Source organism: Lolium perenne, chromosome 7 (assembly GCF_019359855.2).
Source record: "Lolium perenne isolate Kyuss_39 chromosome 7, Kyuss_2.0, whole genome shotgun sequence".
Taxonomy (NCBI): domain Eukaryota; kingdom Viridiplantae; phylum Streptophyta; class Magnoliopsida; order Poales; family Poaceae; genus Lolium; species Lolium perenne.
Genome location: NC_067250.2, coordinates 83,755,808 through 83,769,509, shown reverse-complemented (window position 1 = coordinate 83,769,509; position 13,702 = coordinate 83,755,808). Strand labels below are relative to the sequence as shown.

The window sequence follows — 13,702 nt, the reverse complement described above, 5'->3', positions numbered from 1 at the left end:
AATGTATCTAGACACACTTTAGTGCATAGATACATCCAAATTTAAACGAACCATCGATCATCTATTAATGAACGGAGTGGATATAAAAACTAATAATTTGCGTTGCACGGTTCGAACGGGGGTCGACGCAAACAAACAGGTAGAGAAAAGGGCCTAATTTTGTGTCATGCACTCGACCCAGATAGACAAAAAAAAAAGGGACAAATTGTGACCTTAGTTCAATGTTAGCCCGGGGTTTGGGAGGATCCTAGATCCGCCTCTTAACTGTTGTATTGTTACAAAGTTTGTAATTTTTGAATCATGTTAATCAAATAGACTTTTTTTTAGATCAATCAAATAGGCTTTCTAACAACGAAAGTGTCATTGTACGTTGGCTGGACTTTTATTTTTGTGAACGTACGTACACCAATATATATAGACGGTACGCCATGCATGCCTAAGAGCAATCAAAGGCAAAAACCTCGGTGCCCACACATAAATACACGGGTTAACGAGGAGATTTTGTCGATTGACCGAGTTCCAAATCAGAAGGGTGCGATCAAGCATTGATGTCCTCCAGCTAGCTTACGATTTGCTTCCATTGAAATGTCCTCCATCCCCTTGCAAAAACAAAACAAAAAATGGTCTGCATCTCAACCTCTGCTCCTCCTTTAGATTCAGATTCAGTTTATACACTACGTTATAAACCTCGGACATTGTAGTGCAGCGCGTACACATTGGCTAGTTCTCCATTCTTTGTGCGTGTCACCAACATAAGGACAAGTCGTCATCGATCTTGTAAGTATTTGCGTTGTCGTCGTTGATTCTTTCTGCAGAATCGGTCTTTGCGTTCTTTTCTTGATTTATCGCGGTGAGTATATATAGATAGACAGGATGAAATTAACCCCGTTTCTGATGGCGTTATCGGCGGCGATGACGTTCGGCTTCTTCATCGGCCTTACTTTCCCTGTTGCGATCGCACCAAAGGTAGAGAAAGAGAAAGGTTTTGGGTATTGGCTTTTACCAACCATAAGCCGGCGAGATCTCAGATAAGATATATTGATCCATGCAGCTTCAGTGTGGCACACTGCCTTGGCGTGGTAGCGGTACTGCAAACTCCGGATTCAGTGACAACACCATACTCGGTAGACTATGGGTACCATCCAAAAACAGCACCACGCCAAATGCCACTTCAGGGGTACATTACGTGCACTTCTGAACTTTCTGAATGATTCAGTTTCGGCCCCAGCTAGATGGTCATCATTGTAGTATGCATGAAAGTGAAACACTCGATGTTTGCAGATTGTGAAGATTGCAAGAAACCCTCAAGGTGCAGAAAGGCTACCACCAGGGATTGTGGTGTCGGAGTCCGATCTTCACCTGCGCCGGCTCTGGGGGTCCCCAAGCGAGGTCTTGATTTGCCTTGCCCTGAACTCGTTGCATTGCACCTTACATTAATTTGAATAAATGCCCAATCTTTTTTTGTTTCATCTTCCATTTGATTGCTTGAAAAACTTGTTCCGGTGTGCAATGTGTAGGACACGGAGACTCGCAAGTACCTCCTGGCGCTGGCGGTAGGATACACCGAGAGAGTCAATGTCGATGCAACCGTCCACAAGGTAAGAATCAAGAAGTTGTTTCTGAACTTTGATCATAATATAGTGTGACCAGGTATTAGACTTCGGTGTCACATGTAAACTCGATGATCCTATCAAATGACAATTGTATACACTATAGTTCTCCAACAACTTCGACGTTGTGCTGTTCCACTACGACGGTCGCATGACGGAGTGGGACGAGTTCAAGTGGTCAAAGGAGGCTATTCACATTAGTGCCAGGAAGCAAACCAAATGGTGAGAACGGTGACAGAATTGTTTATCTCCAAGACTTTCAACTCCACCAAATATGCCATGACAATCTTCAGATTTTGACCTGGAATGATGAAGGTGGTTCGCCAAGAGGTTCTTGCACCCAAGCATCGTTGCGCCGTACGACTACGTCTTCTTGTGGGACGAGGACCTTGGCGTCGAGAATTTCACCGCAGAAGCGTATGATCCACCAATGCCTATTTTGTTGCTTGCTCTGAATTCTAAACCTCTGAATCTGATCATGGACAGGTTGTGGTTGCAGGTACATCAACATTGTGAAGAAGCATGGGTTGGGAATCTCGCAGCCGGGGCTGGACGTGACCAAGGGAAAGAAGCTTTACCATGTCACTGTCAAAAGAGACGCCAGCGAGATGCACAAGTAAGCACATGCAGGATCCATGATGATGCAATTATAGATAAAATTCTTGTAAACAAAATCTGAAGAAGAGATTATATGTACCTATGTGTATAGATAGTTAGATATATTGAACGTATTTAACCTGTGACAAATAATTAATTAACAAGAGAAAATGGGGTTGTTTTGGCATCAACAGGACAGACACAGGGGAGAACTGCTCCAACGTGCACTGGCAACCGTGCAGCGGGTAACCAAATTCTTTTGTCACCTCAATGTCACTTTTTAGTTTGCTATGATCTGGAGGATGTGCTGGAATTGAGATGCAGGTTCGTGGAGGTGATGGCACCGGTTTTCTCCAGGGATGCTTGGAAATGCGTGTGGCATATGATCCAGGTCGGTATTTGTCAGAAATAATCCAGTTATATGTATATTATTTGACATGAAATTGATATCATTGAATTCTTACTCAAAGGCACTAATATTGTAGAAATAACTTATGGTCAAGTTTGAATGTGAGAAGTAAAATTAAAGTACACTGTTTCAAGTTAAGTTTGAGTTTGATTAGTCAATATGAAATTATATTTCTAACCAAAATATAAACACTTGTATTTCTGGACCGAAGGAATAGTTAATGATTAGGTGCTAGTACTTACATGACATTTGTCTGAGCTGAAAAGAAGCTGATTCAATTCCAGAATGACCTGGTCCATGGATGGGGCCTAGACTTCAATTTCTGGAGATGCGTCGATGTAAGTATAGTCTAACATACGAGAAGAACTGTATACGTTTTACTGAACAACGTAAGAAACTGTGCATACTTGACAACTTCTCCATTTCCCCTCTCTTTTGAATCGGCAGTTTCCTGAAGAGCAGATTGGCATCGTAGATGCTCAATTTGTGGTCCATCATGGAGTTCCAACGCTCAGAGGACAGGTAACTAATCATCTGGTGCCCTACATGAATAATGCTTTGTGATCATTTAAACAAAAAAACTATTGTAATTCAGTAGTCCAACTCTGTCTATCATAGTATGAGACCGTAGAAACATAAAAATCATATCATCGCAGTATTTTTTTCTACACATGGAACATAAGAAAACGATGGAAACATTACTTCCTGAGCATATAGATTGAATAAAATTATGTGCGATGGAAATATTTTCTCCTAGTGGTGATAATATTTTTTTCCGTTGAATGGAAACAAGTCGATTCAACAAGTTGTATGAGCTATGATCATACTAGCGATGTAGTGTACCTCCCTTTTATATATGATCCTTGTGACTTACAAAGTTCTTTTTTCGGTATGTGTTTCTCTTTACAGGGCAAAGAAAAGCAAGGAAGTAATGCTAAGGTAGCAGATATCTTTCTTCTCTACATACCCAAATCATTAACAATCAATAATACTGAATTAACATAACATATTTATATGAGAAGAGTAATTTTGCTAGGCCTAATGAGAATGTTTTGTGTGGCTGTTCTGCCGCCGGCAGGTAAGCATGCGGCAATACAAGGAGATGCAAGACTTTTACTCCAGAATCTCCAACGCTGACAAGGAACTAGCCAACTCTATGACCATATCATCTTCCCCAACCCTAAGCAAGCTTAACTTAATTACTAATTACATGAGGACTACTACATCAACAGATGTAAGTGACTAAAGAAATAAAAAGGTTTTAGCTTTTTCACGAAGAGACTGGGAAGGATGAGATGCTTAACATTAACAGCTTCAGGTCTTAGTGTATATTCGTTATTTGTTTACTTTACTGAACTGTTTTTTCAGTATCGTCTATTTTCCTTTTATTCTGATGTGAGGCTTTAATTTACGACACTCTGTATTGGATTGGTTTGAGTGATTGTCTTAATGATTCTGGTTAATACATAATTTACAATGTTTATATAACTGACAAATTCTGCTTAGCTGGTTGTCCAATCATTTGATCAGCTCTAGTTATGTTAATGACCTCTCAATAGTCTTAGCTACTGTGAACAAATCTAATCAACTACAGGGCATAGCCCATTTATAATGATCTGGACTTCAGATAAAAAAGGACAAATCGGGAAGTAAACAACTTCAAAAGTACTGCAAGATAGATCTTCACCTCTGTATCCTGCATAATGTGCGGACTGACAGTTCAAACACTTGGTCCAGACAGAAATGTCCATGTTTCTTATGGTAGTCACCGTTGCCATATCATGCCTTTCACAATATCATCCGCTCACTTCTAGAAACAAGTAAGAATTCAGGAGCACAACCAACATCGGTACTTCAGTGCCACTTGAGCCTATATTTTTCCTCAATCCCGTCTGCCACATCAACCTCCTCAGTATATAGATTGAAACAAATTATGTGCGATGGAAATATTTTCTCCTAGTGGTGATAATTATTTTGTTCGTTTGATGGAAACAAGTTGATTCAACCAGTTCTATGAGCTATGATCACACTAGGGATGTAGTGTACCTCCCTTCTATATATGATCCTGTGACTTGAAAGTTTTTTTTCCTGTATCTGTTTCTCTCTTCAGGGCAAAGAAAAGCAAGGAAACAGTGCGAAGGTAGCAGATATCTTTCTTCTCTCCATACCGAAATCATTAACAACCAATAATACTAAACTAACATAACATATTTATACGAGAAGAGTAATTTTGCTAGGCCTAATGAGAATGTTTTGTGTGACTGTTCTGCGGCCTGTAGGTGAGCATGCGCAATACAAGGAGATGCAAGACTTTTACTCCAGAATCTCCAACGCTGACAAGGAACTTGCCAACTCTACGACCACATCATCTTCCCCAACCCTAAGTTATCTAACTTAATTATTAATTACATGAAGATACTACATAAACAGATATAATTGACTAAAGAAATAAAAAGGTTTTGGCTTTTTCACGAAGAGACTGAGGAGGATGAGATGCTTAACATTAACAGATTTAGGTCTTAGTGTATATTCATTATTTGTTTACTTTACTGACTGTTTTTCAGTATCGTCTATTTTCCTTTTATTCTGATGTGAGGCCTTGATTTATGACACTCTGTATTGGATTGGTTTGAGTGATTCTCTTAATGATTCTGGTTAATATATAATTTACAATGTTTATATAACTGACAGATTCTACTCAGCTGGTTGCTCATTCCGTTAATCAGCTCTAGCTATGTAAATGGCCTCTCAATAGTCTTAGCTACTGTGAACAAATCTAATCAACCACAGTGTATAGCGCATTTATAATGATCTAGACTTCAGATAAAAAGGGAAAATCGGGAAGTACTGCAAGTTACTAGATCTTTACCTCTGTGTCCCCGCATAATTTGCAGACCGGCAATCTTTACCTCGGTGTCCCCGCATAGTACTGCAAGTAAACATCATGTCTTTCACAATATCATCCTCTCACTTCATCAAGAGACCAGTGGGATTCAGGACCATAACATGGGCACTTCAGTGCCACTTGAGCCTATATTTTTCCTCAATCACGTCTGCGACATCAACCTCCTAGTTTGCTCGACTGCATGTGTTATGGTCGGTCTGACCTATACACGTAGGAAGCCCACTAGTGGCTAGTTATGGGCTTAGCCCAAGTAAATTAGGGGCTTAGCTCAAGTAAATTAGGGTTTCGAGGAGGCCGTCCTCCTATATAAACACTTGTATCCCTTCAAGATTAATCAGACAATAATTCAGTATCATTACTGTCTCGTCTCCTGAAGGGAGACGGGAGAACCCTAGCCCCCGCCGCACCAACCCTAGCCGCCTCCTTCTTCCTCCGCGACGGCGCCCAGCCGCCGGCACCGAGCTCCCCAACCTCTCCGCCCTCACTTCCACCCTTACAACCTCCGCCCTAAACCCGGTAGAACCCTAGTCTCTACCACTTTGGTATCAGATTGTCTAGGTCTCATGGGTTCCAACAGCCCCCCGTCGACACCATCGCCGCCACGTCCGCCGCCGCCACCAACATCACTCCCGCCGCCATGACCGGCGCCCACGCGCTGCAGGGGGCCGCCGCCGCCAACGGAGACCAGGCCGCCGCCGTCCCCACGGGCCTCGACCTCCTGCCCGCTACTTTGGCGGACCTCGCCGACAGCCTCCGCGCCATCCGCTTCGAGCTCGCGGAGATCGGGGCCGGCCAGCACCCGCCGCCCCACCATCCGCCGTTCCGCCGCCGCCCCACCGACCGCGGTTCCGCCGCCGCCGCCACCGCCGACCGCCGCTACGCCGCCGCCCCACCGACCGCCGCCGCTACGCCGCCGCCCCCGCGCCGCCTCCGCTGCCCGGCCGGGGCCGGCCCGCGTGGTGGCCGCCGTCGCCCTCGCCGATTCCCACGTGGACCGACGCGGCGCCCGTCTACACCCATCTTTGCGCCGCGGACGACGGTCCGGCCGCCCGCCCATCGCCACGACGGTCTGGCGGGTTTGCGGGGCCCTTCGCCGCAAGCACGTCCGTCAACCCAAGCCGCCGGGCGGACAGCCCGAGGTCTCGCCGTGGCACCGCAGCCGCCCGCTTCACGAAGGCGGAGTTCGCCACCTACGACGGCGCCACCGACTCCCTGAATCGGCTGAACCGGTGTGAGCAGTTTTCGGGGGCAGCGCGGACGCTCGGCACCGACCGCACATGGATCGCCTCCTATCACCTACGGGCGCCGCGCAGACTTGGTACTACGCCCTCGAGCAGGACGAGGGCGGGATGCCGCCTTGGGAGCGTTTCCGCGAATCGTGCCTCCGGCGGTTTGGGCCGACCCTCCGTGGCAGCCGCCTCGCCGAGCGGGACGCCTCGCCTTCACCACCACGGTCCGGGACTTCGCCGACCGCTTTCGAGCGCTCGCGTGCCATGCCCCGGGCGTCTCGGCACGCCCGGCGCGCCGATCTCTTCGTCGGCGGCCTCCCCGACTACATCCGCGTCGACGTCGAGATGCGCGAGCCAGCGGACCTGCGGACGGCCATGTACTACGCACGAGCCTACGAGCAGCGCGCCCTCGCCATGCGGCAGGTCTACGCGCAACGTGGCAGCGCTCGTCCCGCGCCCCGCCCGCTCCGACGCCCACCGCCCCGCCACGCCCCGCACCGGCCGCTGCGCCCGCAGGCCCTCCTGCGCCAACTCACCCCTTCAAACGGCTGACGGCTGCGGAGCAGCTTGAGCGGCGCCGCCAGGGGCTGTGCTTCAACTGCGACGAGAAGTACGCGCCGGGCCACACGTGCGCCCGCCTCTTCTACTTGGAGACCATCGACGACGCCGACGTTGAGGCCCTCACCGCCGAGCTCGCGGCCGCCACCGTCACTGAGGCCGGTGTCACGACCTACGCGCCAGTCGACGCGTCCGCCTTCGTCGTGTCTCTCCATGCTATGGCAGGCATCAAAACGGCAAAGACGATGCTGCTTCCGGTGACGATCAAGGGGGAGCGTCTCACTGCGCTGGTGGACACGGGCTCCACGCACAACTTCATGTCCAACACCGCCATGCGCCGCCTCGCTCTCCAGCCGGCGGGATCGGAGAAGTACAGCGTCACCGTCGCCAACGGGGATCGTCTTACGTGCCAGGGCGTGGCGTGACAGGTTCCCGTGCTCGTAGGCGACGAGCCGTTCTCCATCGACTGCGTCGGCATCGACTTGGGCTGCTACGACTTCATCCTCGGCCTCGACTTCCTGAGCACCTTAGGCCCCATCCTGTGGGACCTCGACGTGTTGTCCCTCATCTTCTGGCGCGAGGGCGGCCGCCGTGTTCACTGGACGGGCGTGGGCAGCACTGGCACATCCCCGCAGCTACACCTGATGGCCGCTGCGCTAGACGAGGCGCATCCGCTCCTGGCCGCCCTACTGCAGCAGCACGGCGACCTCTTCGACGAGCCGCAGGGCCTCCCTCCCTCGCGACCCTGTGACCACCGCATCCACCTGCTGCCGAACACGGCACCCGTAGCTGTGCGGCCGTACCGGTACCCCCAGCTGCAGAAGGACGAGCTCGAGCGCCAGGTGGCGGTCATGCTAGCACAGGGCGTCATACGGATCTCGACGTCACCATTCTGCGCCCCCGTGCTCCTGGTGCGCAAGACCGACGGCACGTGGCATTTCTGCATCGACTTCCGCGCCCTCAACACCGTCACGTCCAAGGACAAGTTCCCCATCCCCGTCGTGGATGAGCTCCTGGATGAGCTGCATGGCGCGCGCTTTTTCACCAAGCTCGACTTGCGCTCGGGCTATCATCAGGTGCGCATGCACCCGGACGACATCGCCAAGACGGTGTTCCGCACTCACCATGGCCACTACGAGTTTTTGGTGATGCCGTTCGGCCTCTCCAATGCGCCGGCGACCTTCCAGGCTCTGATGAACGACGTGCTCAGCCCCTACTTACGCCGCTTTGTGCTTGTTTTCTTTGATGATATTTTGATCTACAGCGCATCCTGGGCGGAGCACCTGCAGCACGTGGCCATCATCTTCAACGAGCTTCGAGCGCATCGTCTTCACCTCAAGCGCTCGAAGTGGCACGACCTCCGTCGCATACTTGGGCCACATCATCTCCGCCGACGGTGTCGCGATGGACGCGGACAAGGTCGCTGCCGTCGCCGCCTGGCCAACGCCCCAGTCGCCACGAGCTCTTCGCGGATTTTTGGGCCTCGCCGGATACTACCGGCGCTACATCCAGGACTTCGGTCTCATCGCCGCACCCCTCACGCGCCTGCTTCGCCGCGACGCTTTCTCCTGGGACGAGGAGGCGGCCACGGCCTTCGCCGCCCTGCAGCGGGCACTCACGACGGGTCCCGTTCTTCAGATGCCGGACTTCGACGAGCCGTTCGTGGTGGACTGCGACGCCTCCGGCATCGGCTTCGGCGCCGTCCTTCACCAGGGCGAGGGTCCACTCGCCTTCTTCAGTCGCCCCTTCGCCGCGCGCCACCACAAGCTCGCCGCATATGAGCGCGAGCTGATCGGGCTGGTCCAGGCAGTGCGCCACTGGCGGGCGTATCTTTGGGGCCGGACATTCCGTGTGCGCACGGACCACTACAGCCTGAAGTTCTTGCTGGATCAGCGCCTTTCCACCGTGCCGCAACACCAGTGGATCAGCAAGCTCTTCGGGTTCGACTTCACCATCAAGTACCGCCCCGGCCGCCTCAACACAGTCGCCGACGCCCTGTCCCGCCGAGACGTTGACGATGCTGCGGACGCACCCACAGTCGGTGCAGCCCTCTGCATCCACTCCGGGCCATCTTTCGCCTTCATCGACGAGGTTTGCCGCGCTACTGCCACGGCTGCGGATGCGCAGCAGCTGCGCCAGCGCCTGGCCGACGGCGAGCTGGCCGCGCCCTGGCGCCTGGACGAGGGACTACTCCTCCATGGCCGCCGCATCTTCGTGCCGGATCATGGAGACCTACGCCACCAGGCCTTGTCCTTGGCGCATTCTGCAGGTCACGAGGGCGCCCAGAAGACCCTGCACCGTCTCCGCGCTGATTTTTACATTCCAGGGGATGGCGCCCTGGTGCGAGACTGGGTGCGGGCGTGTGTCACATGCCAGCGGAACAAGACGGAGACGCTCCGTTCGGCCGGCTTGCTCCAGCCACTGGACGTGCCATCCCAGGTGTGGGCGGACATCTCGATGGACTTCATTGAGGGGCTGCCGAAGGTTGGCGGCAAGTCCGTCATCCTCACGGTGGTTGACCGCTTCTCCAAGTACGTGCACTTCATCGCCCTCGGCCATCCCTATACGGCGGCGTCCGTGGCACGCGCTTTCTTCGACGGCATCGTTCGCCTCCACGGGTTTCCATCCTCCATCGTCAGTGATCGTGATCCTGTGTTCACGGGTCACGTCTGGAGGGACCGTTTTGGGTTGGCGGGCGTGAAGCTCCGCATGAGTACGGCGTTTCATCCTCAGACGGACGGCCAGTCCGAGGTCGTCAACAAGATCATCGCCATGTACCTGCGCTGCATCACCGGGGATCGTCCACGAGCTTGGGTGGACTGGCTGGCGTGGGCCGAGTACTGCTACAACATGTCCTACCACTCCGCGCTGCACGCTACTCCCTTTGAGGTGGTCTACGGGAGGCCACCACCGGCGATGCTTCCCTATACGGCTGGCACGGCCCGTACTGAGACGGTGGATGACCTGCTGCGTACCCGCGACGAGATCTTGGGCGAGGCGCGCCGGCGACTTCTTCGAGCTCGGCGGCTGGCCAGGAAATACTATGATGCACACCATCGCGAGGCGGAGTTCGCGGTGGGCGATTGGGTCTGGCTACGCCTTCTTCACCGGACGACCCAGTCCTTGGACCCACGCTCCAGGCGCAAGTTGGGACCTCGTTACGCTGGTCCTTTCCATGTGCTAGAGCGCATCGGCACGCTCGCCTACCGCCTTGAGTTGCCTGCAGGCTCGCGCCTCCACGACGTCTTCAACATCGGCCTCCTGAAGGCCTACCGGGGCGACCCTCCTTCTGCACCACCAGCTCTTCCACCGACTTCGGATGGGCGTCTAGAGCCTGCCCCGGCGAGTGTGGCTCGCGTGTTGAAGGCCCAGCAGCGCCGTGGTGTTTGGCACGTCTTGGTGCATTGGACCGGCCTGCCCGAGGACGAGGCGACTTGGGAGAAGCTTGAAGATCTCCGCCAGCAGTTTCCAGAAGTTCAGCTCGAGGACGAGCTGTTTGAGAAGGCGGGGAGAGATGTTATGGTCGGTCTGACCTATACACGTAGGAAGCCCACTAGTGGCTAGTTATGGGCTTAGCCCAAGTAAATTAGGGGCTTAGCCCAAGTAAATTAGGGTTTCGAGGAGGCCGTCCTCCTATATAAACACTTGTATCCCTTCAAGATTAATCAGACAATAATTCAGTATCATTACTGTCTCGTCTCCTGAAGGGAGACGGGAGAACCCTAGCCCCCGCCGCACCAACCCTAGCCGCCTCCTTCTTCCTCCGCGACGGCGCCCAGCCGCCGGCACCGAGCTCCCCAACCTCTCCGCCCTCACTTCCACCCTTACAACCTCCGCCCTAAACCCGGTAGAACCCTAGTCTCTACCAGCATGCCATCTACCAACCTCTGCATATATGTTGGACATGACCACATATGCTGCACTTAACTGGGGGCTAAGTTCAGCAAGCGCACTTCCTATCCTCTCAAGTACATCGGCCTTGCCATGCATCTTGAAACCATTCATCATACTCCCACACATTGTAACACTATGCTGAACAGGCATCAATTGCATCATCCCTTCAACCACTCCTAAGTGGCCTGCACGGCTCAAGACATCAATCATACAACCATAATGTTTGATTGTTGGTCTGATGCCGTAAAGATTCAACATGGTGCTTTCTGCAGTCAGCCACCATCTTTGCATGGTTGCAGGCAGTGAGCACTCCTACGAACACGACATGGTCCGGAACCATGCTCCATCTGTTTGAAGAGCCGCACTGCATCACTGCCACGGCCATGCTTTGCCAAGCCGGTGATCATAATTGTCCATTCCCTCAAATCCTTTCTCTCGAGGCGACGGAATACCTGGAGTGCGCTCTGTGCATTTGGAATACGAATCCATGAGAGAAGTGCAAACTGCGATATGTTGGGAACAGTTAGTCTTCTCTATGTACGCGTGAATCCCTCGGCCTAAGCTCGTGCTTCCCTTGGAGGTACAAACGCGCAGTATGCTCAGCCATGCCACCTTATCAGGATCAACCCCGGCAGAATGCATACCTGCAAACTTGTAGTGCCTCAACTCAACCATTGCATTCCAGGACACCTCGTTTCTGTGAGGCATTCCATCGAACACCACGAATGCGGCATCTAGCCACCACACCTTGCGTGCATATGGAGTACCGCCGGCGCCGTGGCGAGAGCAACATCGAGCAATACTGGCTCAGCGCCCCAGCGTGTCGTGCACGGTGCACCCACCTCCCGCTATCCACACTGCGCGCACGACGCCGTCACCTGCGCGACCGTCACACTATTTATCACATCCCGCCAGCTCGCCGCGGCCTCCCTAAACAGCGCGACCGCCTCCACCTCCTCCCCGGCCGCGGCATTCCCAGCTATCATCGCCGTCCAGGTTACGACATTGCGGTGGCGCGCGGCGTCGAACACCGCCCGCGCGGAGCCGGCATCGCCGGAGGCCGCGTAGGCGTGGACGATGGAGGAGGCAACGTAGACGTCGGCGCCGTGGCCGGACGTGGCAAGGTGCGCGTGGAGGCACCAAAAGGGCGGCGCCAGTTCGCGGTGGCGAAAGGGCGAGCACCTTGAGGGCGAAGGGGAAGGTGAAGTGGTCCGGCGCTACGCCCGCGAGCAACGTGGCGGGAAAGGCGAGTAGAAGCTCGCGGTGATCGGTGGCGCGGCTGTCAGGCTAGAGTAGGGGAATTGGGAAGAACTATACAGGAATTGCAAGAAAACTGTAGACTCAAGATAAATTGCAAGATAAATGGCAGAAATTGAGTAGATAGGTGCAAAACTGAAAAGTAAAGTAGACAGGAATTTAGGGTTTTTATTCTCGTGTCACCCATCCGCCCCTCTCCAGACTTTATATTCCAGTCTGGAGCCACGAGTTTAGTTTAACATTTACAGCAATTTGCTATTAAGGCTAAGATTGTATTACAAGAGTAACCATAGGATGCTTTCCAGTACTGAAGAAAAGACACAGGTCCTCCCTTGGAGACCATACTTCAAGGATGGAAAGTTGGAAACGTAGCCATCATGTAGTGAGTATCTTCCCAGGTGGCTTCGTCTTCCGTCATGTTCTCCTAGTGCACCTTCTATTGAGGTACTGCGACATCATAGTCCCCGGCTCTGCATGGAATCTGACGAATCTGTAAGATAGCGATAGGTTGAGTTTTGAGCTTACCATCATGTGTTAGCAAGGGAAGCTTGGCATTAGGCACTGCCCGCGGGCCCAAATGTTTCTTCAGCTGATTTACATGGAAGACATTGTGCATTTGAAGTGAGTTTTAAGGCATGTCCCAGACCTAAGGCCTTTTCACGATATGGTTACATTTTTAGATAAACCATATCACCTACCTCGAATGTCCTGGGAGTTCTCTTCCTATCAGCGAATTTCTTCATCTTGTGTTGCGCATAAGCCAGATTCTGTCGCAGAGATTTGATCATTTGCTCACGTGTCATCAGAGCTTCTTGTGTCTCAAGGCTGTATTTGGGGTGGAGGGTAACCATATATAGAGCTTCAAAGGGTGAAGTTTTGATGGTTGAGTGATATGATGAATTATACCACCATTCTGCTGTAGACAACCATTCAATCCATTTCTTTGGTGCCTTGAATGACATACTACGCAGGTACTGCTCTAAGCATTGTTGGTTGACACGTTCCGTTTGGCCGTCGGACTCCGGGTGGTAAGCAGTAGAGAAATGCAGATCAACATTGAGTGTTGCGAAGGCTTCTTGCCATAACTTTATTGTAAATATCCTGTCTGTGTCGGATACCATGATAGTTGGCATGCCATGGAGTTTGAAAATGTTGTCGATGAAGAGTTGTGCTACCTTGTGAACCGGGTATGGATGAGACATGGCCAAGAAGTGTGCATACTTTGTAAGTCTATCGACCACCA

The 13,702-nt window shown here is 52.1% G+C and overlaps 1 protein-coding gene and 1 pseudogene across 1 annotated transcript; one reads left to right on the top strand and one right to left on the bottom strand.

Moving 5' to 3' along the window:
- Positions 1–873: 873 nt before the first annotated feature.
- LOC139833194 (uncharacterized) lies at positions 874–3,960 on the top strand. The gene is made up of 13 exons (XM_071823394.1): positions 874–966; positions 1,052–1,186; positions 1,291–1,389; positions 1,518–1,598; positions 1,717–1,832; positions 1,926–2,027; positions 2,110–2,226; positions 2,402–2,452; positions 2,532–2,598; positions 2,901–2,954; positions 3,064–3,138; positions 3,526–3,555; positions 3,695–3,960. Exons 1-13 carry the CDS (start codon positions 874–876, stop codon positions 3,860–3,862), a joined length of 1,188 nt encoding a protein of 395 aa, XP_071679495.1. The 3' UTR covers positions 3,863–3,960.
- A 452-nt stretch (positions 3,961–4,412) lies between these two features.
- On the bottom strand, positions 4,413–13,580 carry LOC139833631 (putative pentatricopeptide repeat-containing protein At3g05240; annotated as a pseudogene).
- Positions 13,581–13,702: the final 122 nt, after the last annotated feature.

Excerpts from the sequence above, each read along its gene's own strand:
- LOC139833194 (XM_071823394.1), top strand. The coding sequence starts at position 874 with ATGAAATTAACCCCGTTTCTGATGGCGTTATCGGCGGCGATGACGTTC. Across the intron at positions 967-1,051 it reads CTGTTGCGATCGCACCAAAG|CTTCAGTGTGGCACACTGCC; the intron begins GTAGAGAAAGAG and ends TGATCCATGCAG. Across the intron at positions 2,227-2,401 it reads GACGCCAGCGAGATGCACAA|GACAGACACAGGGGAGAACT; the intron begins GTAAGCACATGC and ends TGGCATCAACAG.